Source organism: Chelonia mydas, chromosome 15, assembly GCF_015237465.2.
Source record: "Chelonia mydas isolate rCheMyd1 chromosome 15, rCheMyd1.pri.v2, whole genome shotgun sequence".
In the NCBI taxonomy this organism is placed as follows: Eukaryota; Metazoa; Chordata; order Testudines; family Cheloniidae; genus Chelonia; species Chelonia mydas.
Window position 1 is genome coordinate 13837223 of NC_057856.1, and position 22576 is coordinate 13859798.

At 52.2% G+C, this 22576-nt stretch overlaps 6 protein-coding genes across 33 annotated transcripts in view; all 6 read left to right on the plus strand.

Annotated features, from left to right (window-relative positions):
- Positions 1-22576, plus strand: part of LOC102937026 (immunoglobulin lambda-1 light chain) — a 537592-nt gene that overhangs the window by 214090 nt on the left and 300926 nt on the right. For 2 of the 23 annotated variants that reach the window (XM_043529621.1, XM_043529624.1), the window contains exon 1: positions 15795-15855. The exons of 18 other annotated variants lie outside the window; for them this stretch is intronic. In XM_043529621.1, coding sequence (XP_043385556.1) covers positions 15810-15855 — 46 coding nt within the window. In that variant the 5' untranslated portion in view covers positions 15795-15809. Of the gene's footprint in view, positions 1-7316; positions 7406-7520; positions 7830-15702; positions 15856-15970; positions 16281-22576 lie in introns of those variants that run through there. 3 more of the 23 variants (XM_043529643.1, XM_043529623.1, XM_043529622.1) reach the window with 3 other exon arrangements.
- Positions 1-22576, plus strand: part of LOC102941305 (immunoglobulin lambda variable 3-21) — a 550568-nt gene that overhangs the window by 206222 nt on the left and 321770 nt on the right. The gene's annotated exons all lie outside the window — the stretch shown is intronic.
- LOC122461352 (immunoglobulin lambda-1 light chain-like) overlaps positions 1-22576 on the plus strand; it is a 567620-nt gene that overhangs the window by 194777 nt on the left and 350267 nt on the right. The window lies entirely within an intron of this gene.
- The window catches only part of LOC102941083 (immunoglobulin lambda-1 light chain), a 389283-nt gene that overhangs the window by 73609 nt on the left and 293098 nt on the right, over positions 1-22576 (plus strand). The window lies entirely within an intron of this gene.
- Positions 1-22576, plus strand: part of LOC122463057 (immunoglobulin lambda-1 light chain-like) — a 375063-nt gene that overhangs the window by 38540 nt on the left and 313947 nt on the right. The window lies entirely within an intron of this gene.
- LOC102935130 (immunoglobulin lambda-1 light chain-like) overlaps positions 1-22576 on the plus strand; it is a 376593-nt gene that overhangs the window by 17806 nt on the left and 336211 nt on the right. The window lies entirely within an intron of this gene.

Sequence of the window (22576 nt, forward strand, 5' to 3'; positions counted from 1 at the left end):
ATAATAATAATTACTCAGGTGGGGACGTGAGCTCAATTTATTGTCCCTCCCACTGGCAAAGAGGCAACAGAGGCAAAGCCGAGGCTCATAGATTCTAAGTCCAGAAGGAACCACTGTGACCATCTCATCTGGGCTCCTGTAGAACTCAGGCCATAGAACTTCCCCACACTGATTCCTAGAGCCGAGCTTTTAGAAAAACATCCAGCGATAATATAACAAGAGACGAGCTTTTAAGCCACACATACCTCTTCTTCAGTCCTGTGTAAGCTCAAAAGCTTGTCTCCCTCCCCTACAGAAGTTGGTCCAATAAAAGATATTACCTCGCCCACCTTGACTCTCTAATAGCCTGCGTCCAACATGGCGACAGCAACACTGCGTCTAATAAGGTATGTCCTTTTTGGTTCTGCCTCTAGGAGGCAATATCTGCCCATTATACTGTGTGTGGCTGGTACTGATGAGCAGGTCCCTGGTGTGTGATGGAATTAGATCAGTGCAGGGCGGTTCGGTGCTCTCTGTGCATCTTCTGCTAACAGAAGCAGGCAAAGGTGCAGAGGAGGAAGTTTTGCTCCTGCATGCATGGCAGGTTTGACCATGAAGGTATTCGCTTGCTCGTCATGCACAGAGAGCACTCGCACATGCATATCCTACCCCGCCCAGCAGTGCTGTTTGTGTAATACTGTTAGTGAGATCACTGGCAATTCTCCAGTGCAGTTAGTCATTGGGAGAGGGGTATGTGCCCAGTACAGAGAAGATTTTTAACATCCAAGGTGTGAATCCCATAATGAAAAATGGGCCTAATTCTCTGCAAGAAAACAAAGAGAATTAAACTCCCCTCTCTCTCCAGTTTAAAGGTGCAATGTATTTCTCAGGTCCTCATGCTTTAAACATATTTCCCAAATTAGTTGTTTTACTCTCATTGCTCCATCACCATGGCCCCTGCAATGGGCTGGGGGTGCCTCTGCTCAGTGGCGGCTGGACATTGTCTGGGGTGGGACTTTGACTCTGCAATTAGGTCCTCCAGGAATAAGTCTGAGCCTGGACACTGAGGCCCTGATCCTGCTGGGGGCTGACCAGCTCGTGGGAGGTGCACAGCACTCTCAGCTCCCACTGCAGGCATCAGGAATGGAGAGTGCTCTGCACCTGGTGGAATTGGACCAGTCTGGAGCACAACATAGTCTCTGTTCTTATGTGTGTTTGTTGGGTGCGCTTGTCCACACAGTCACTGCAGTTGTACATGAATCGGTATCTGTGCACACAAATGACTAGACTGGGGCCTGACTATCCATCTCCTTCCATAGCAGGGATGTGTGTGTGCAGCGTTGGGAATTACGCATGTAAAGCAGGTGCACAAATACAAGGGCAAAAATGCAGGCCGAATTCAAGTTTCAGCTTTTGGAAAGTCAGGCCCCAGGAGTATAGACTGTTCCTCTTTTCTGGTCCCCTCAGGGCAATTGGATCAGGTGTTAAGGGGGGGTCATGAAGTAAATGCTCTTCATTGTAGGGAAGTTGCTATTTGGTGTCACACCAACCTGTGTAAAAGGCCCCCAGTCAAACAGTGGGGGGCCTTATTAATACATGGCATCATAATAATTATAACGGAAACCCGGGATGCCTCCTGCTCAGCTCCAGGGGCTTCTCTCCAGATCCAGGAGCTCCCCACACGCATTGAGCATCTATTTGTGTGAGGGGAAAGAGACACTCCAGGGCTCCAGCTACATTCCTCCGTCAGGGCAATCAGTCACCATCCTCCACTGAAACAACTGCCAGCCAGGCCAAATTCTTCTCTCAGGAGACTTCATTCGGGCTCTATCCAGGGTAGCTGGTCCCTGTGGGTAGACTCAGCCCAGCGCCCTGGAGCAGAGCAGGTGGGGCCAACCCATCCAGTTAGAGGGCTGGGCTACAGCTGGGCCTATTAAGGGCTGATAACGGGTAATGAGCTGAGCCAGGCTGTGCTGGGGGGAGGGAAAGTCACTGTGGAGAAGAGCAAGTGCCTGTGGTGGGCCCCTGGGGCAAGGGCTCAGAGAAGCAGCCCTGGGGCGGCTGCTCCTGGAAGGGAGCAGAACTGACTGAAATGAGGAAGCTGCTCGGAACAAGAGAGCCAGAGACCCTGGGAGGGGTGGCCCTAGGCTAAGGGATGAGTTAAAAGACTTTGTTTGCTAACTTCTGCTATGGAAAATAACCCTCCTTGCCAAGGGCTGGGTGTGGCAGCCCTGCTTTGGAGTTTGGGGAGTAGCCTGGCCTGATGACAGGTTCCCGGGGGGTAAAGGAGAGAATTGTGGCCCTGGGGCAACTGTATTTGACAGGGATTCTAAAGGAGGAGCAAATGAAAGTTTCCCAAGAACTTCCCTGGGAGCCCAGGTGCTGCCTCAGCACTAGGGTGTGGAATTCCTGCTGCACTTTTCTGTGCAAGGGCTGGAGTCTGACAAATAGCTTCTAAGGCAAGACAAGCAGAAGCTGAAATACCCCCACTGTGCATGGCTAGTCTGGAAGGGGGAGAAGGCCTTTGACAGCAAGGAGACTGGGCTTTTTTTGAGCTAGTCAGACAGTTCTTTTCAGTTTCAGGGGGGGAAAGGGTAGCTCAGTGGGGGGGAGGGGGGAAGGATAGCTCAGTGGTTTGAGCATTGGCTTGCTAAACCCAGGGTTGTGAGTTCAATCCTTGAGGGGGCCATTTAGGGATCTGGGGCAAAAATTGGGGATTGGTCCTGCTTTGAGCAGAGGGTTGGACTAGATGACCTCCTGAGGTCCCTTCCAACCCTGATATTCTATGATTCTCTGTTTATTGGGCTCTCACCAGGATATAACAGCGGAGTAACTTTTCCTTCTCATACTCACGAACCCTGTGTAACAGGCTGCTGGGGACACCCAGAGCTGTAAGCCACTGTGTTAGCCAAGAGCGAGCTCTGCTGGAGATTAGACTGTGCATCTACCTGCCACCCCAGTCTGTCTTCCTCACCAGCAAACTCCTCACGGCTCTCCCAGCCCAAACCTCATCCAGCAGATAACAGACAGTGAATGGCAGCCCCGGACCTCCTCAGAGATCTTTCTCTGCAATGCAGAGCTCCTGCCACTGTACGTTCACAGAAGATACCAAGTTTGGTGCTCTTTTAAAGAGTCAGTACATCCCAGCTTATTAATTTAACTGGGATAAATACACTCTTCCCTTCAAATGCAGCCCTGAATTGTTTTATAGTAAAAGTAACCAAGTTTATTAAACAAATGCAAAGTAGAAGGAATAAAGGCAAAAAGGGTCACAAACAAATGTAAAAATACTTTCTCATGGCTTAGACCTCACTTAATAAGCCCCTGTCTTCGTTCAAAGTAGTTTCCTCACCAGTCTTCCCTTCCCCAGCAATAGCTGGCTAGCTCTCAGCTAGGATCCCAATGGAGCCAAGGCGCTGGTTTTCCTTGTCTCCTCAGGGGAAGGATAACTGAGGCATTTGCTTCCCCTCTCTGTATTGTCCAATAAACCTTTGAATGTATCCTTCTGACATATATCCCAGATAAAGTTCCTGTTCCCTGCTGGGTATGGACACTGCGCCATCTGGTGTAGGCTGCATGTTGCCTCCGCCACACCCTACCACTAGTGACTTTTACAATGCAAAGTGTCTCCTCCTGCAAACCTGATAGAGGTTTGATACAAATGGATAAACCCTTGAATCTGGCCACACCTGGTTTGAGGTGTTGGCCTCTTTCCTTTGGAGAAACCCTATTTATCAACTGCTCCTGCCATATCTGGTTTAAACACCACAGGCTTTAAAGCATAATATCCATGAGTATCTATAATACATAAGTCTTTGTCCCACTGAACTGATCAGTGGTTTTATCATTTCTTTCAATGGGACCAGGATTTGAGCCCTGCAATGCAGTGTTCCTGCAGCAACGAGATTCAGTTATAATCCTAAAGGAAACATTCCTAAATCCAGTTCCCAGATACATGCTGTGAGAGGAGGTAGTTTGAGTCTATTAAATACCAGCTCATTCTTCAGTGAAAACCCAGTGAAACTCAGAGCCTGCACAGCTGGGTGTTAGATCCCAGAATTCAGGCGTTTCACATACAGGCAGAGTCAGGGTAGGAAAGGGACGGATCTGGCCACTATACGAACAGCCCTGGTAGGAGAGGCTGAGCCTGCAAAGTGACCTGGTGAAACAAAACACAGAATCCTCACTGAGAGTAACTGATTCGTAAAGACCTCACCACTCGCCCCAGTCCTGTTGTACGTGTATCTGAGGAATCACAGGGGTTCCCAAGTCCTAGCTATTCCTACCTGTAAATATTGGCCCAGGAGGTGAGTTGTAGGGACAAAATAGCACACCGCCACACTCACAAATGGCAAACTGGGCTGTGTGTAGCTGGGCCCTGTAATGAATCTCTCAAACTCCAGAGATTGGAGAGAATTCAGTGGGATGTGAGAAGCAGCTGGATTTTCCCCAGGTGCTGTAGGGCAGTGTAGCAACATGGTGCAGCTATGACTCTGGACACAAGAGAGCGCGGTCTCCCTGCACTTGTGAACCGTTGGTAGTGAAATACAGTCAGTGTGTAATACACATTTACCTTCAAGGGTGTGTGCAGCAGGCTGTGGTGTTCAGAGAGCTGCATCTGTTCAAACCCCTCCTGCAGACACACTGGCTGGGGGAGGGATGAGACAGAGGGTTGACGGAACGCAGATGTATTGACTTATGTTGTAGATTTATGAACCACTTCTCAGTGTAACGACTGGATTTATATACACACATAAACCCGGACAAGTCTGGACACAACCAGTCCATCAGAATGTGAAGAATTGGCCCATTAGGAAAGGGTGAGCCTGTTGAATGAGCAAATTAAACAAGGCACCAGGGGGTTAACTTCATCCCTCAGCCAATACAGAGCTCCTAAGTGTGGGGGTATGAACCATACAGGCCAGAGTTCAGATTGCCTTAGATCCCATGGGAAAAAGCCCCTTATAAATATCAAAGGCAGAGGAAGGCCAGCAAGTGGTGTCTGGGGCTGAGAAGAGCCTTTCACACATGAAGGAAACGTGGTTCAGTTTCTTTTGAAATAACAAGATCCAGGCCATGTTAGGAAAGCGTGAGCCAGGTGTGAGCCTGTGTTAACGGAGACCAAAGCCTCACCGAGACCCACTGAGTAGAAAGAACCTTCCTCTGCACACCCCCTTCCCCTTCCAGACCCTGCCTTGTATTTGTCTGATGAGTTACAGGGGGTGCCAGGGCCTTTGAAGTCCCTTGATATAAAATATTAGAACTCACAGGGAGGCTGAAGGCAGCCACATTCATAAGGCCAAAGCTGGGCTGCATGGAGCTGGGAACTGGAATGAATCTCTCCTTAAACTCCAGAGACTGGAGGGGATAAAATGGGATTTGAGATACACCTGGATTTTTCCCATCTACGCTTCTGGATGTGGTTCAGTTCTGACTGGGCACCAGGGGGCGCTGTCACTCTGCACTTGTGTTCTGAATAGTTTCTGGGGAATAAAGTAAGGATATAACGCACATTTGTCTTCAAGAGTCTGATGCAGAGACTGTGATGTTTGAACAGCTGTGTCCTCTCAGATCCCTCATTCAGACCGAGTGGTGGGGGAGGAAGAGAGACAGGAAGTTCGAGGCCCCCCAATATACTGATTTAGGTTCCAGAATTATGAACCACTTCTCAATGGAATTGCTGGGTATTTCTTTCCAAAGTATGTTTTTCATTTCATGTAATTTAACAGACATTCCATTTAATGCGGAACACCTCTGCAAAATGTTGCCCAGGAATGTCCTTCAGAGGTGGCTGCATCACTGTGATTGTTACTTGTCTGTATTACTGTAGCCCCTGGAAGGAAAGGTCATGGCCCAGGTCTCCGTTGTGCTGGGCGCTGTACAAACACAGAACACAAAGACGGTCCCGGCTAAGGAGCGAACAATCTCAGTATGAGACAAGGGACAACAGGGGGCGACAGAGCGGGCTGTGGGTGGCAGAAGGCAGCAATGAGACAATCCTGGCAGCGGGATGGGAAGGGACCCAGCACACCCACGGCCTCACTGCTGGCAATTTGTTTGTAGGGATCATGGCAAAGGAGAGCTGGAGGGAGGGTAGAAGGAGGGGAATGAGATAGTTCTGGGGGTGTTTCCAGGGGGCGCGTCCACGCGTGAGGGGCAGCGTGGGGGAAGCCGGCCCGGCTGCACGGCAGTGGTGGCGGCAGTGACCCCTCCCCATGGGCATGTGATAGAAAATATCTGTGTGCCCAGCAATGCAAAGCTCGTCCATTGCTCTCCACACGTCAGACGTGCTGCGCTAACGTGACGCTAACGACTCCTCCCAGCAGCCCCGTAACGGCCATTCACAGAGTAAAGGCCAAATTCAAAGCTGAGCACCCCAGCTGTACCCACATGGAACTGACATCCCCTTCCGCCCGCCCGCTGGGTTTGTCCCAGTGAGTCTGACTCGGTGGGAATGATCCAAGTTTGTTTCTCTCTCACTGTGAGGGGCAAGGGGGACAGAGGAGGAGCTAGAAAAGCCACGGACAAGAGGCCACACGGCGGTGTTGTAGCATCACCCTCCATTCAGTGTGGATCACACGTCCCCATCTGTCCAGAACATAGCGCAGATACCAAGCAGAGGACTTAGGACCTGGTTTGTAATGGGATTTAGGTGCATAAAGATGTAGCTCAGCACCTTTAAAAATCTGCCCCTTAGTCCTTTGGCTCAGGATATAGAGGCTCCTGCTTCAGCTCTGGAATTCTTCTGTTCCATTCTGGGGATAACCTAGCTGACGGTCATTACAGAGTGTTTGGCACCATGTGATATTTATGTTTGGATCCATGCAGATAGTCTGTAGGCAGCAGCTGCAACTAAGAAATTATTTGGTCAGAAAGACAAAGAAGAGACCAGATTTACTCTGCTACATGCGCAGCTTGTCAAACTGTGATTCCCCACCACTAAAAATAAACATTTCTCCTCGGTCCAGCTCCCCACAAAGGCAGTTAGAGAGAACTTGTCAGTCTGCCAGAATTTGGCATCGTCTGCTTGTGTTAAATGTTATTCGAGGAGTAGGTTAAAGTAAGGACCCCTTATAATACATAATACTAGCAAAAACTGGTTTCAATTTGAATGTAAAATTTGATGGGGAATTACTTTTTTTTTAAATAAAAAATCTTATTAAAAAAAAAGCCGAAATTTGAGGCTAAATTTGATGTGTGAACATCTCTGTACTTCTTAAAAGTCAGGAGTTAGATTTTCAGAGAACCTGCAGCCAATGAACAGGGAGCGGATTTGCATGAAGGGGCCATTCTCGGGCTCTGGGGGTTTAAGAGAGAATTGGAGGGTCCCAGCCACAGACCCGTTTGCCTCAGGAAGCCAAGCTCATCTGGATTCCCACCATGGCCTGGGTCCTTCTGCTCCTCGCGCTGCTCACTTACTGCTCAGGTGAGGGGATGGTTTGCTTCAGTGACAAAAATATGAAGGACACTTGCAGGGGAGGAGGTTTGTCTGTGAGGATCCTGAGTCCTTGTGCTGAATGTGTTTGTACTGTTGATTTCAGGGGTCAGTTCGCAGCCCGTGGTGACTCAGGAGCCCTCGATGTCAGTGACCCCAGGAGGGGCTGTCACTCTGTCCTGCAGCCTGAGCACTGGAGCCGTCACCACCAGCAACTATCCAGCCTGGTTCCAGCAGAAACCTGGCACTGTTCCTCAGAAACTTATATACAGCACCAATAGCCGACCCTCCGGGATCCCTGCCCGGTTCTCGGGGTCCATATCCGGTAACAACGCTGCCCTGACCATCACTGGTGTCCAGGCAGAGGATGAGGCTGACTATTACTGTATTGTATGGACTGGTAGCACGAATCACAGTGATCCAGCCAAATGGGGAACTGAGACAAAAACCTCCCCTCTCTTCCTCCCATCATGTCCTCCAGCCTGGGCTCTGCACTGGCTGCACAGTTTGGTTTCTACCTGCAGTACATGAGACCCTGATTGCTCCTTCTTAGGAATTTCAGCCTCTTACTGTCAGCAGAGGGCGCTGCTCCACCCACTCCCCATTCACTCTGTCTTGGGGAGATGGCTGCCACTCATGTTCTTTGCTGGGTCTCTACAAAGGGAGCAGTTTTCCTGTCTTATAGATCCCTGGATTACAGACCCATCACAGCCTGGTTCCAACTGGGAGCAGACGGCCACATGCTCCTTGGGTAAAGAGACACGTCTCCCCTAACAGAGTTTTCCTGTGTTACCCCACCAACTGGACAACACCCTGAATGACCTGCAAGTTAGGGGAAACATAAGAAAGACCGATCAGATCCCTTAGTCTATTCCAGTTGAAAGTGCTGGATGAAGTGTCCAGATACAGGGTGTAGTAGATAATAGATGATATCAAAATCCCTCCTCCCTAGAACCTCCTCTCTGGCCCCATCCCAGCTGCTTTGCAGTTTCCCCAGTCCTCTCCAGAAGTTCATTAGTGTCTCCATGGCCCTGCTCCTCCTGGCCCCTGCCATCCAGCAAGCCACTGGCCAGCACAATATTTCTGAGCTCTGGTAACACGATGGCTGGAACCTGACACAAACTCTTTAGACAAGGCTGTGACTCTCTGTGCCCCAAAGCAACACCCTGGCACCCCCACATTCACCATGGTGATATAATTATCATGTGTTTTGTATAAAGTATGCCAAGTGAGGCATCGTTCTAAACGTCTTAATCTGTTGAACATGAATATCCTGTTAAGTTTTATGTGCTATCAATAGGGTTGCCAGGAGACCGGTTTTTGACAGGAACGCCCAGTCGAACAGGGACCATGGCGGCTCTGGTCAGCACCACTGACCGAGCCATTAAATGTCCAGTTGGCAGCGTAGGCAGGCTACTTACCTGGCTCCATGCAGCTTCTGGGCAGAGGGATGGCCAGAGGGACTCTGTGTGCCGCTCCCGCCCCCAGCACCAGCTCAACAGCTCCCATTGGCCAATGTGAGTTGAGGGGGCAGTGCCTGCAGGCATGGGCAGCACACAGAGCCATGTGGTTGCCCCCCTGTCTAGGAGCCGGAGGGAGATGTCGCTGCTTCCCAGGAGCTGCCTGAGGTAAGTGCCATCCGGAGCCCACTCCCCATACCCCCTCCCATGCCCCTGCCCCAGCCCTGAGCCCCCTCCTGCACTCCAAACCCCAGCCCTACCCCTGAGCCCACACCCCCAGCTGCAGCTCTCACCCCCCTCTCACAACACAAGCCCCTGCCCCAGCCCAAAAATGAGCGAGTGAATGACGGTGGGTGAGAGTGAGTGATGGCGGGATGGGGGATGGAGTTAGCTGGGGGCAGGCCCTTGGAGACGGGGCTGGTCAGTGGGTGGGGTAAGGGTGTTTGGTTTTCTGCAAATAGAAAGTTGCCCCCCCCCAGCTATCATTGTATATGAAGTTATGAAGTTTTGCTGTGTATGTGCTACTGAAACATGTTGTGAGGCTGGGAACACCCACAGGCAGCCTTTCAGGTACAACACTAAGGAGGCCAAACAATATTGATGGCCTATTGAGGAAATATGCACACTCACAAGGTTTACTCCAGGAACTGGGTACAAGAGAAACCTCTCAGAGACATCACAACTATACAAGGGGGACTGTTTGACCCAGGTCACAGCAAAAGAAATTTCCAGCAAGTTGGAAGAAGATATAAAAGGGGGAAGTGACATCACGACTGGACTCTCTCTCCCCACAACAAAGCACCTGGAAACACCTTAGGAACAAAGATTGAAATGGGGAAGGGGGGTCCCATGCAGGGAAGAAGGAAACTTGAGGGACTGTTTATCTTATCAGTGAGACATTGCTTGATACAAATCCTATCTGATCGATAAAACTTAGATTGGGATTTTGTTTATTTGCTAGGTAATCTACTTTGGTTGGTTTGCTATCACTTGTAATCACTTAAAATCTATCTATTGTAGTTAATACATCTATTTTATATTTTACTTCTAAAACAGTGTGGTTTGAGGGAAGTGTTTGGGAAAGTTTCAGCTTAATTAAAGATTTTGTGCATATTCCTCTTCACATGGAGGGAGGGGCAAACTGGATAATTGTAATAAATTCATACTGGTCGGGTTTTTGAGAGCTCTGGGGTCTTAGGCTGGGGAGCTGAGGGTATTTTGACTGGAGCCGCTCTGTGCTGGTTCATGCAGTGGCTGGCCAGGATATTCATGAATACACCTGTGTGTGGTCCCTGCCTGTGGAGGCTGGTGTGAGTGCAAGCTTGGAGGGTTTTGCAGCTGATCACACTGTGACAGTGTGAAAGGGTACCTAGATTGGTGAGACAGAGGGCTTAGCTGCACCCCAGTTCTAGGTGGCACCTGGGGGGAAACCCGTCACAAAGGCGGTGGACCTTGTAATCTTAGAACCATTCCTGTGGGTCTTGCCTACTGGAGCCCAAAGTTGGGTCTGGAGGTTTTGACCAACTTCTACTGATGAGGCCGTGATGAGGGTGGAGGCCTACATGGAAGCTGATAAGGCTGAACCACCCTACCAAAGGTTTAGTTCAAGGGGACTGTTCTGAGGGAAGCAAGGTTACAGAGACCCCGACCGTAGCATTGTGAGGGGGACATCTGGGGAGACAAATTCTAAGACAATCTGGTACCTAACAGACCGGAGGAGGTAGCAGCACCTCAGGAATCAGTCAGGAGAACACAGTGGTATGTTTCCAGTGTGGTCAAACAGGTCAGCTAAGAAAGGACTGTCCACTCATGGAGTGCGGGTATTTGCATTACTACCACAGCCAGGTCTGTGGCTTGGGATGGTCCTTCAGTAGGGGGCGCACTCTACTGCTAATATGGCTGGCTATGAAATGAGAGGACTGATCGATTCCTGGTGTGGACAAGCGCTAGTTCACGGGCGCAGACTCCCTTCTGTCAGACTAGATTGCCAGTTGCTGGTGCACATTTCGTGTGCACATAGTGAAACAGGAGTGTACCCAGCAATGGAACAAGACATAGAAATATAAGCTGAGATGAACAAGCTGAGGGTCAGCCTAGTAAGAGACCTCCCCTGGCCTGTAATTGTCGGCAGAGATTGGCCTCATGTGCCAGCCCTGTTACAAGATGGGTACTGTTTGGACGAGCTGACCATAGGACGATCCTCACTTGGACACGGGCTCTTGGGCCAGGGGCCCAGGGGAAGACTTAGGTGCGTGGACTGGACAGCCTGGGGCAGAGGGTTGAGAGAGTTGGGCAAGAGACGCCAAGTTGACTGCAGGCCCTGGAGACACAGTTACAGGAGGCAAACCGAGCGCTGGGGGAGGTGACAGCCTCATGAGAGACAATAATAGAGGAGGCTGTAAAAGCAAAGTGAGAACTGATTCAGACAAGACCAGGCCTGGTATGAAAAGGACTGTTGGCAGCCACTCGAGCGGGAACTACCTGCACTGTTCAACTCTCCTGCACCGATGACACATGCCACCTGGCACCAGCAGAAAATTGGAAATACTCCAAAATATCTTCTGTGGTACAAATCCAATGCTGCCAAGCACCAGGGTTCTGGGGACCCCAGTCGCTTCTCCGGTTCCAAAGATGCAGCTAATACAACCATCAACCTAACCGTCACCAGTCTCCAACCAGACGATGAGGCTGGTTATTTCTGTGCACAGGGAGAGTGGGGTGCTGCACAGGGATGCAGCCAGACGGAGAACTTAGACAAAACCCTTGTGTTCCAGCAGCCTGTGTTGCGTATGACTCCAGTCTGTGTGTGTCTGGGTGCGACGCTCCTCCGCGCAGCTGTGTTGGGGTTTAACTAGGCACATTCCAGTCATCAGTCAGGGGCACTACGAAGGGTTATCAGGGTCTGCACATTTAAGGCCAAATCTTGGGCCCAGTGACCCAATGGGCATTTGTCATTTATTGTCCATGGGATGAGGATGAGTCCCTTTATGGAACCTCACTGTGCTACCTAGATCGAGGTAATAACCCAAAGAAAACACTCCAGTGTCCCGTTCCCAAATACATGCTGTGAGAGGAGGAAGTCCGGTCCCTTAATTACCAGCTCACTCTTCAGTGCCAACCCAGTGAGATTCAGAGCCCGAAGAGCCACTGGCCCTGATAAGAACAGCCCCACCTGCAAACTGATCACGCTGCACAACACACAGAAGCCACATTGAGAGCAACTGAGTCGTAAAGACCCCCCAGCACTTTCACTCCTCAGTCCTGCTGCCACGTATCTGACAAGTCACAGGGTCTTCCCAAGTCCGGGCTCCTCTGCATGTGAAATAGCAGCACAGGAGGGGAGTTGAAGGGACATATTAACACAGAGCCTCATTCATAAGACAAACTGAGCTGTCTGTAGCTGGGAACGACAGTGAATCGCTCCTTAAACTCCAGAGATGGAAAGAAAATACAAATGAGATTTGGGAGGTACTTGCATTTTCCCCTCTACTCTTCTGCAGCTCAGTGACGGGGATCAGTTACGACTGGGGCACCTGAGGGCGACGTCTCCCACAATGTGCAGTGTGAACTGTCTACACTGGAATTAAGTAACTGATACATATTTATTTTCACCTGTGTGTGCACCAGACTGTGGTGTTCAAACAGCTGCTTCCTTTCCAATCCCTGGTGCGGACAGATTGGGCGGGGTCGGGGTGAGATAGAACATTGAAAGAACCCAGATGCATTGAGTTAGGTTGGAGATTTATAAATAACCAGTCTGGTGTAGCTGCTGGACACTGAATTATAAAGATTTTTTTAACACGTACGTTAATGTCCAACTGTGCAACCAAAAGTTGCCCAGGAATGTTCTGCAGAGGTGGCTGCACTGCAGGGGTGGGTGACGTAATCCTTGCCCATGTATATCTCTTATAAAACGTCTCTCTGTGTAGCAATGCTGAGCTCTTCTGCCTTGCTCTAGGGAGACTAAGAAGTGAACAGATTGTTTCTGGTATACGATCAGCTGCTATGAAAGGACCGTGCCAAGATCTCACAGTCAGTTCAAGAGAACTTGTACCACTCGCTGAGCCAGGCCCATCTGGTGACTCTAATAACACCACCACTGGTGTAAGTGAAATGGCCGTGAAAAGGGAACTCCCCTGTCACCCAGAGTGAACCCAGGGGAGTCTGGTGGCTGAGGAGCAGGTTCTGCTGGTCAGTCTCTGTCGGGAAATAGCGTGTAATTGTCGCCCCTGCTGGGGTGGATGGAGCACTGTGAGACACCAACCTTTTTCCTGGGACAGTAGATGGGAGCCAGGTGGACCACGACACAGAGACAGGCGCCAAGCGTCAGTAACTAGGTCTTGCAGATTCTAGCTCCTGGTTGGTCCCAAGAACCGCTCTGAAATCCACCTCCAGTGTCACACTCCTCCCAGCCCCCGTGCGTCACACTTCACAAACCACCCGCCCGTCTGCCAAGGAACCGCCCTCCCTTCCGCTGGGCCCCGTGGCTGCTCAGGGGACTCATCCCCCTGGGTTTTGTCCTCCCAGCCGGCAGCCTGCAGCACTGAATTCAGAACAAACCCCAACCGTCCCGGGACCTTCCACCCCTAACTGTTAACAAATTAAGGTTCTCTCTCTTCCCTAACTGGGGGAGGCTACAATCAATGTCCCACTGCTGGTGAGGGGCTGGGGAAACAAGGAATCCACACCCATGGCAACTTATAGAAAAAATGCCAGGCTGGCTTGATAGAGACCTGATACAAACCTGAGCAAATCAGCAACAGGACTCATCCCTTTCGTGATTGTCCCTGTCAGTTATTGTGTTTGGGGTCTGTCAGCCTTCATAATATTATGTAGAGTCCAGGAGGTGAGTTGGAGGGACACAATAACACACAGCCCGAATCACAAATGGCAAACTGGGCTGTGTGTAGCTGGGACCTGGAATGAATCTCTCCTTAAACTCCAGAGATTGAAGAGAAATCAATGATTCGGTTATGACTGGGCACCGGGAGGCGCTGTCTCCCTGCCCTTGTATCATGAACTGTTTATACCAGAATAAAGTAACTGTTCAATACACATTTGTTCCTTAAGAGTCTGGTGCACAGACCATGGCGTTTGAACAGCTGCGTCCTTTCAGACCCCTCATTCAGACCGCGTGGCGGGGGAGGAGGAGAGACAGGAGGTCCGAGGCACCCAAATGTACTGATTTACTTTGTAGATTCACGAACCACTTCTCAACGGAATTGCTGGGTATTTCTTTCCAAAGTGTTTTTTTCATTCCATGTAATTTAACAGACATTACATTTAATGCTGAATACCTCTGCAAAATGTTTCCCAGGAATGTCCTTCAGAGGTGGCTGCATCACTGTGATTGTTACTTGTCTGTATTACTGTAGCCCCTGGGAGGACAGGTCATGGCCGAGGTCTCCGTTGTGCTGGGCGCTGTACAAATACAGAACGCAAAGACAGTCCCTGCTAAGGAGCGAACAATCTCAGTATGAGACAAGAGACAACAGGGGGCGACAGAGCGGGCTGTGGGTGGCAGAAGGCAGCAATGAGACAATCCTGGCAGCGGGATGGGAAGGGACCCGGCACACCCACGGCCTCACTGCTGGCAATTTGTTTGCAGGCATCATGGCAAAGATGAGCTGGAAGGAGGGTGAAAGGAGGGGAATGAGTTAGTTCTGGGGGTGTTTCCAGGGTGCGCGTCCACACGTGAGGGGCAGCGTGGGGGAAGCCGGCCCGGCTGCACGGCAGTGGTGGGGGCAATGACCCTTCTCCATGTGCATGTGATAGAAAATATCTGTGTGCCCAGCGATGCAAAGCTCGTCCATTGTTCTCCACATGTCAGACGTGCTTCGCTAACGTGACGCTAACGACTCCTCCCAGCAGCCCCGTAACGGCCATTCACAGAGTAAAGGCCAAATTCAGAGCTGAGCACCCCTCGCTGTACCCACAGGGAACTGACATCCCCTTCCACCCGCCCGCTGGGTTTGGCCCAGTGAGGCTGATTCTGTGGGAATGATCCAAGTTTGTTTCTCTCTCACTGTGAGGGGCAAGGAGGACAGGGGAGAAGCTAGAAAAGCCAGGGACAAAAGGCCACAGGGAGGTGTTGTAGCATCACCCTCCATTCAGTGGGGATCACGCTTCCCCGTCTGTCCAGAACACAGCATAGATACCAAGCAGAGGACTTAGGACCTGATTTGTAAAGGGATTTAGACTCCTAAAGATGTAAGTAGGCACCTTTAAACAACTGCCCCTTAATCCTTTGGCTCAGGATATAGAGGCTCCTGCTTCAGCTCCACAGTGCTCCTGTTCAATCCCTGGGGATAACCCATATAACAGTCACTACAGAGTGTTTGGCACCATGTGATATTTACGTTTGCATCCATGCAGATAGTTGCAACTGCTGCCTACGGACTAAGAAATTAATTGGTCAGAGAGACAAAGTAGTGACCAGATTTACTCTGCTACATGCACAGCTCGTCAAACTGTGATTCCCCAAAACTAAAAATAAACATTTCTCCCAGGTCTAGTTCCCTGCACGGGCAGTTAGAGAGAACTTGTCAGTCTGTCAGAATTTGGCACCATCTGGTTGTGTTAAATATTATTTAAGGAGCATGTTAAAGTAAGGACCTGTTATAATAAAGGATACTAGCAAAATCTGTTTCAATTATATCCTGTAATAATAGTTGAAAATATACAAATTTATAGGGAGGTACTTTTTTTTTAACAAAAAAATCTTATTTAAAATGAAGCCAAAACTGGAAGTTAAATTTGAAATGTGAGCGTCTTTGTATATGTTAAAACTCAGGATTAAAAAACCCGCAGCCAATGTAGAGGGAGCAGATTTGCATGAAGGGGCCGCTCTACAGCGCTGGGGATTTAAGAGAGATTTCGGAGGGTCCCATCAGAGACCCGTTTGCCTCAGGAAGCCGAGCTCATCTGGATCGACCATGGCCTGGGCCCCTCTGCTCCTCGCTCTGCTCACTTACTGCTCAGGTGCGGGGATTGTTTCATTTAGTGACAAAAATATGAAGGACACTTGCAGGGGAGGAGGTTTGTCTGTGAGGATCCGGAGTCCTTGTGCTGAATGTGTTTGTATTGTTGATTTCAGGGGTCAGTTCGCAGCCCGTGGTGACTCAGGAGCCCTCGATGTCGGTAGCCCCAGGAGGGGCTGTCACTCTGTCCTGCAGCCTGAGCACTGGAGCCGTCACCACCAGCAACTATCCAGCCTGGTACCAGCAGAAACCTGGCTCTGCTCCAAAGCTGCTTATATACAGCACTAATAGCCGACCCTCCGGGATCCCTGACCGGTTCTCGGGGTCCATCTCCGGTAACAACGCTGCCCTGACCATCACCGGTGTCCAGGCAGAGGATGAGGCTGACTATTACTGTGCTGTGTATACGGGTAGCAGTGGTAGTATGTATCACAGTGATCTAGGCAGATGGGGAACTGAGACAAAAACCTCCCGTCTCTTCCCCTGTCTTCTCCTCCAGCCTGGGCTCTGCACTGGCTGCACAGTTTGGTTTCTACCTGTAGGACACGGGACTCTGATGGCTCCTTCAAAGGAATTTCAGCCTGTCGCTGTCAGCAGGGGGGCTGCTCCACCCACTCCCCAGTCACTCTGTCTGGGGGAGATGGCAGCTGCCCGGTCTCTTTACAAGGAGCAGCTTTTCCAGCTTTCTAGATCCCCGGGTTACAGACCCACCACTGCCTGGTTCCCACGGGGAGCAGACGGCCACAAGCTCCTTGGGTAAAGAGACACGTCTCCCCGAACATAGTTCCCCCGTGTTATCCCACGAGCTGGACAACACCCTGAAAGGCCTGGAAGTTAGAGGGAACGTAGGAAAGACCTCTCCGATCCCTTCGTTCATTCCAGTTGCCAGGGCTGGATGAAGTGTCCAGACACAGGGTGTATCAGATAATAGATGATATCAATATCCCTCCTCCCTAGAACCTCCTCCCTGGCCCCATCCCAGCTGCTTGGCAGCTTCCCCGGTCCCCTCCAGAAGTTCATTAGTGCCTCCATGGCCCTGCTCCTCCCGGCCCCTGCAGTCCAGCAAGCCACAGGCCCGTGGCCATGTCTAGTTCCCCGTGGGCCAGTCTCGGGGCTCAGGTACCGCAGGGATGGGTGCGGCATAAGAACCTCAATAGAAAAGTTCATCTGCTGGCTGCAGAGTCAGTGTCCTGCTGCGGGAGAGGCCGGGGCTGTCCGAGCCAAAGCAGGAGTGTTGGTGGCTGTGTCCCAAAGCTCCCCCTCCTCCCTGACCCCCGTCCTGTAGAGCCTGGCCTGACACTACTGCCCTCCCCCACTGCCCTGCCCCCTGCTCTGGGCAGGGTTAGGTGACACGGGGGTAAAACACTGTCTACACTAGGGCTCCCATTACTGCTCACACCCATGGGGTGTAACGGCAGGAGATTTCCCGAGGAACATTAGTGTAGACACAGGGGACTAGTTCTCCTCCCATTTCTCTCTGCTCCCTCAGCAATTGTCTCCTCCCCCCTTCCTTTTGTCTGGGGGACTCCATAGGGCTCTAGCCTTGTTCCTGCCTCTTCCCCCTCCCCTATTCCCTATTCCCTGGGTTTGCGACCCCCCCCTCCATTGCCTCACACATCATTTCTGTGCTCGGGACTCACAAATCTCCCTCCCAGTGCGTGACTCATCCCCCTCCAGACAGCACCATGTACGTGGCTGTCTGTGACTCTTGGCTCAGGCGGGTCATTGCCAGCTCCAGCTACGCACAGACAAGCCCAAACTTCTCATTGTAACTCTTCAGCCCTCTCCATTTCCTTCCTTCTCCAATGCCAGTGACCATGTGGGGGTCATCTTGGTCTCCTGCCTCCCCACTACCACCCCTGCTCCTCTGCTCATTCAGCCTCATCACATCTCGCCACCTCTTTCTCCGCAGCATAGAGACAATGAGACACTTCCTGCCTGTCTTGGAGCAACCTGCAGGGAAGCTGGTGGCAGGGGGCTCAGGCTGCAGGAAGAAGAGTTTGGAGGAGGCACCGGGAGGCCAGTCTGTGTGCACATGATTGGAATGTCAGCAGCAGCTGCAGCGTCTCTGTGACCAGTTCTCTGAGTGAAAAGCCAGTTTCATTTTGGAAACATGGAATCTCCTCCTGTTCTTACCCAACACATGGTACATGAGACATGGGGCAGTGGCTAAAACATGGGACCTGGCCCTGATCCGCTGTCACCCTGATTCCTGTGACATCCTCTGCTTTGGCCACCCTGACTCCGACGTCACTCACCTTGAGTTGATGCAAAGTGCAGATACAGAACTGGTCTCCTCTTCCTGAGACTCTGACCCCGTCACTCCTCTCTTTTAACGCCATCACCAGCCCCCTCTAACCAAGTGGATCCCACCGGGGCTTTGTGTCCAGGCTGACCTGCTCCTGCCCAGTTCTGCTACAGCCGACACATCCAGACCTGTCTCCCATCCCCTCTTTGGTTTTGCCAGTGACACTAGCCCCAGCTCTGACACCTGTCTCCGAGCCGACTCCCTGCTGCCCTCAATCTAGGTCTGCAATGATTTCCCAGGCTCCTTTCCCACCCTCTCCTGTGTGTCCCCCAATGCCACTTGACCCTCTCTGTCTGGGCCCAGCCAGGAGGGGTTTCCCTGAGTGCTTTGCCCTGTTCACACCACATCCACCCCTGTGCTCAGAAAGGACAGACAAATTCTCCCACAATGCACTGGGAAAGAGGGAACAGAGCAGCGCGAAGGCCCAGGGGACGTGCCCCAGAAGTCTCAGCACCGCACACTGTGACTGCAGCGCCAGGGCGGATGCAGCAGCTCAGCCTAGGCTCGCAGTGCGTCCAGTGTTACTTTGCACCGTGTCTGTTCTCAGCCAGGAGCTCCTGGAGTACAGATCCCTGGAGCTAACTGTGCAGTGCAGAGCCACCACAGGGGAGGCTCTTCAAAGGGGAGAGTGTCTCTGTATCTGGGACCCGTTCAGCAGCAAGCCCATTGCCACTGATAAACGAGTAGTAAATATTACTGATTGCTCAGCCAGAGCACCTCATCTCTGGGGCTCTGTGCATTCCAGTCTGCCGGTAAAAAGAAACCCAGTCCTCCCCTGCTTCTGCACAGAGGGTGATTTATACAGAGGGGTCTCCCTGTGCCTCTGCCCCTCACATAGCGAGAGGGAGGTGCCAGCTGCAGCCAGGGAGCAGATTTGCATGAAGGGGCCGGTCTCCAGCACTAGGGGTTTAAGAGAGAATTGGAGGGTTCCAGCCACAGACCCGTTTGCCTCAGGAAGCCGAGCTCGTCTGGATCCACCATGGCCTGGGCCCCTCTGCTCCTCGCGCTGCTCACATACTGCTCCGGTGAGAGACGATTACATTCCGAAGTCTCTGAACAAATAGCAGTCGATGTTTTCTTCCAAATCATGCACAGGCCTAAGGAAGAGCTCTTCAGTTTGTCAGCACTGTGGGACGTCAGGAGTCGCTAACCAGTCTTGTCTGCACCGGTAATTTATCGCCATTTCTTCTCATTACAGGGTCCAACTCGCAGCCCACCCTGACTCAACCACCCTCAGCGTCAGTATCTCCGGGGAACACCGTGAAACTCTCCTGCACCGTCAGCAGGAGCATGAACACAATATCCTGGTTCCAACAGAAACCTGGGGAAGCCCCTCGCTTTGTGCTGTCCGGTACCACCAGCAGAGGCGATGGGATCCCAGACCGGTTCACTGGTTCCACCTCTGGCAATGTTGGTTATTTAACCATCACCAATGCCCAAGCAGAAGACGATGCTGATTATTACTGTAGCGTGTGGTACAGCAGTGGTAGCGTAACTCACAGTGATAGAGTCAGACGGGGAACTGAGCCAAAAACCTCCCTTCCCTCAGCCTGCGTCTGGCACCGACGCTCTGCAGAGTCTGGTTTACAGCCGAGGCAGAGGAGGACGTCTTCCCCTGCATGTCTGTCCAGGTGGGCTCTGGTTCCCATCCCAGTAAAAGAGGGGAGGCGGGAATGTGGCTATGTTAGTGGTACCGGGGGAGAGGCATGTGCTGCCTTCACTGAAGACCAGAGCACAGAGAAGACCACCTGGGCAAGAGGATGTGAAGGTGTTTGGAGCTGGCAGACGGGATGTTCTGAGCCCTGAGGGGGCTAGCAGAGCACTCACGGCATGTTCCTCCTCAGAAGCCACAAATCAAGCTGCCAAGTGACCTTTCTTCTCACACTCAGCCCTGGGAGGCGTTATCCGAGCATGCCCCTGACCAGAGCTAGTCTTCAATTCATGCAGGGCGTGTTCTCAGCCAGGGCACGGCTGGCGTCCCTCACACGCAGCGTCAGCCACGTCCAAATGCAGCATCCCCCCTTTCAGAGAGCAAACCAGCCCCACAGCGCATTGCAAAGTGCATGTCCACAGTGCTGGGCTTCCCCCCCATCACCTGCAAGGTGAGTGAGTGCACCCAGCGAGTCACGCTCTGCACCTGGGCAGGTGAGGAGCCAACTGGCTCCCGGGCTGAGGGGGCGGAGCTAGGCCATACTAAGCAGACTGAAGGGGCTCAGTTGCAAGGGCGACAGCAGGGGAGGCAGGTCTCTGGCAGGGAGAAGCCCAGAGCCAGGCTTTAACCGGAGGATAAAGGGGGGAAGCAGCTCCAGGGGGGGGTCGGCTCTTCCAGGGGAAGCCCTAAGATGGGGTTTTTGAAGCAGCCCGAGGGGGCAGAGGAATTAGGCAGATTCATTTGCACATGTTCATGATGCCCCGGGAGGGTTTGAACTTTGTGACTGGGCCAGAGGCCTGAGCCCCAGCAGGTCCGGGCTAGAGGCAAACAGGCAGCGGGCGGCCCGGGAGCTGAAGAGACCAGCGATGTTGCACCTGGACGCAGGGGGCACTCCGAGGATGAGTGCGCCCACCACATATTGATGCCAGAAATGGGGTTGTGGGGGACCCCCTCTGAGGGAGGGGCAGACTGCCTCAGAGGGGAGGGGCAGACAGACAGACTAAGGCTCTGTTTCTCTGTCGGGGAACATGGAGGGTGTAGCCCCCACGCTGGCAGCCCCACAGGGCAGCCACAACATTAGACGTGCAACAGACTCAGCAGGAACATTTCCTGCCATGCCCGGGGAAGTGGACCTCAGGTAGTTTTGGGAGAAGAAAATTCTGCCAGAGCAGGGCCTGTCCGGGCAAAATTAGGCCCAGGTGACAACTCACAGGCGTTTTGAGAGGGCAGCGAGTGCAGCAGGATGGGCAGAATCCTCCTGGGCAGCTGGAGTGGCCCCGTTCTTCTCGGGAGAAGCTCACGGGAGCTCCCGAGCTCTGTCGGATGAGCAGGGCGCAGTCCTACAGAGCGGTAGAAGAAGCCAGTGTGGACAGGCTGGGGCTGAGCCCGGAAGCACGCTGCCACCAGGTCAGGCCGGAGCCTTTGCTCCGGGCGTGCCTGGCAGGGGCAGCACCATGTTTACCAGCTCTGGTCACACGACGGCTGGAGCCTGAAACAAACTCCTTCGACAAGGTGACGGACCTTGTCCTCTTCGAGGCATTCCCACGGGTCCTGCCGACTGCAGCCCAGAGCTGGGTCTGGAGGTTTTCACCTACGTGGAAGCTGATCATGCTGAGCCACCCGACCAAAGGGTTCGTTCCAGGCAACTGTTGTGAGGGAAGCAAGGGGACAGAGGCCCCGACCGTGGCCTGGCGAGGGGGACATGTGGGGAGAGAAATTCTTAGGCCGTCTGGTCTCTACCGTACCAGAGGAGGTAGCAGCACCTCAGTCATCACGGGACAAGCCCAGGAGTCAGTCAGGAGAACACGGTTGTGTGGTCAGATGGGCCGGCTACGAAAGGACTGTCCACTGCTGGGGTTCGGGTAGGGGGCGCACTCCACTGGTACCATGGCCGGCCGTGAAATGAGAGAATTCATTGACTCCAGGGGCGGGCAGGCGCTCGTTCATGGGCGCAGTCTCCCAGCTGTCACACTAGATTGGCATTTGCTGGTGCACACTTTTTTTTTTTGCACATGGAGTGAAAGGAGTGCGCCCAGCCGTGGAGCTAGACAGAGAAATACAAGGTCAGATGTACAAGCCGAGGGTCAGCCTCATAAGAGACCTCCCCTGGCCTGTAGTTGTAGGCAGAGACTGGCCTGATGTCCCAGCCCTGTTACAAGACGGGTACTGCTTGGACGAGCTGGTGATTTCTGTGGCATGCGGAGTGGGGGTGCAGCTCAATGTTGCAGCCAGGTGGAGAACTTAGACCAAACCCTTGTGTTCCAGCAGCCCACCCTGTGCATGACTCCAGTCTCTGTGTGTCTGGGTGCGATGCTCCTCCGCACAGATGTGTTGGGGTTTAACTAGGCACATTCCTGTCATCAGTAAGGGGCGCTACTAAGGATGATCAGGGTCTGGACACTGAAGGCCAAATGTTGGGCCCAGTGACCCAATGGGCATTTTGCCATTCATTGTCCATGGGACCAGGATTAGACACTTTATGGAGCCTCACTGTGGTACCTAGATTTTTTGATAATCCCCCCAAAACACTCCAATGTCCCATTCCCAAGGACATGCTCTGAGAGGAGGGACTCCTGTCCGTTAAATGCCAGCTCACTCCTCAGTGCAAACCCAGTGAGATTCAGAGCCCGAACAGCTGGGTGTTAGATCCCAGAGCTCAGGCATTTCACACACAAGAACAAAGCCAGGGTAGGAAAGGAACAGATCCTGGCCATGATACGAGCAGCACCACGAGGAACAACTGAGCCTGCGAAATGACCAGGA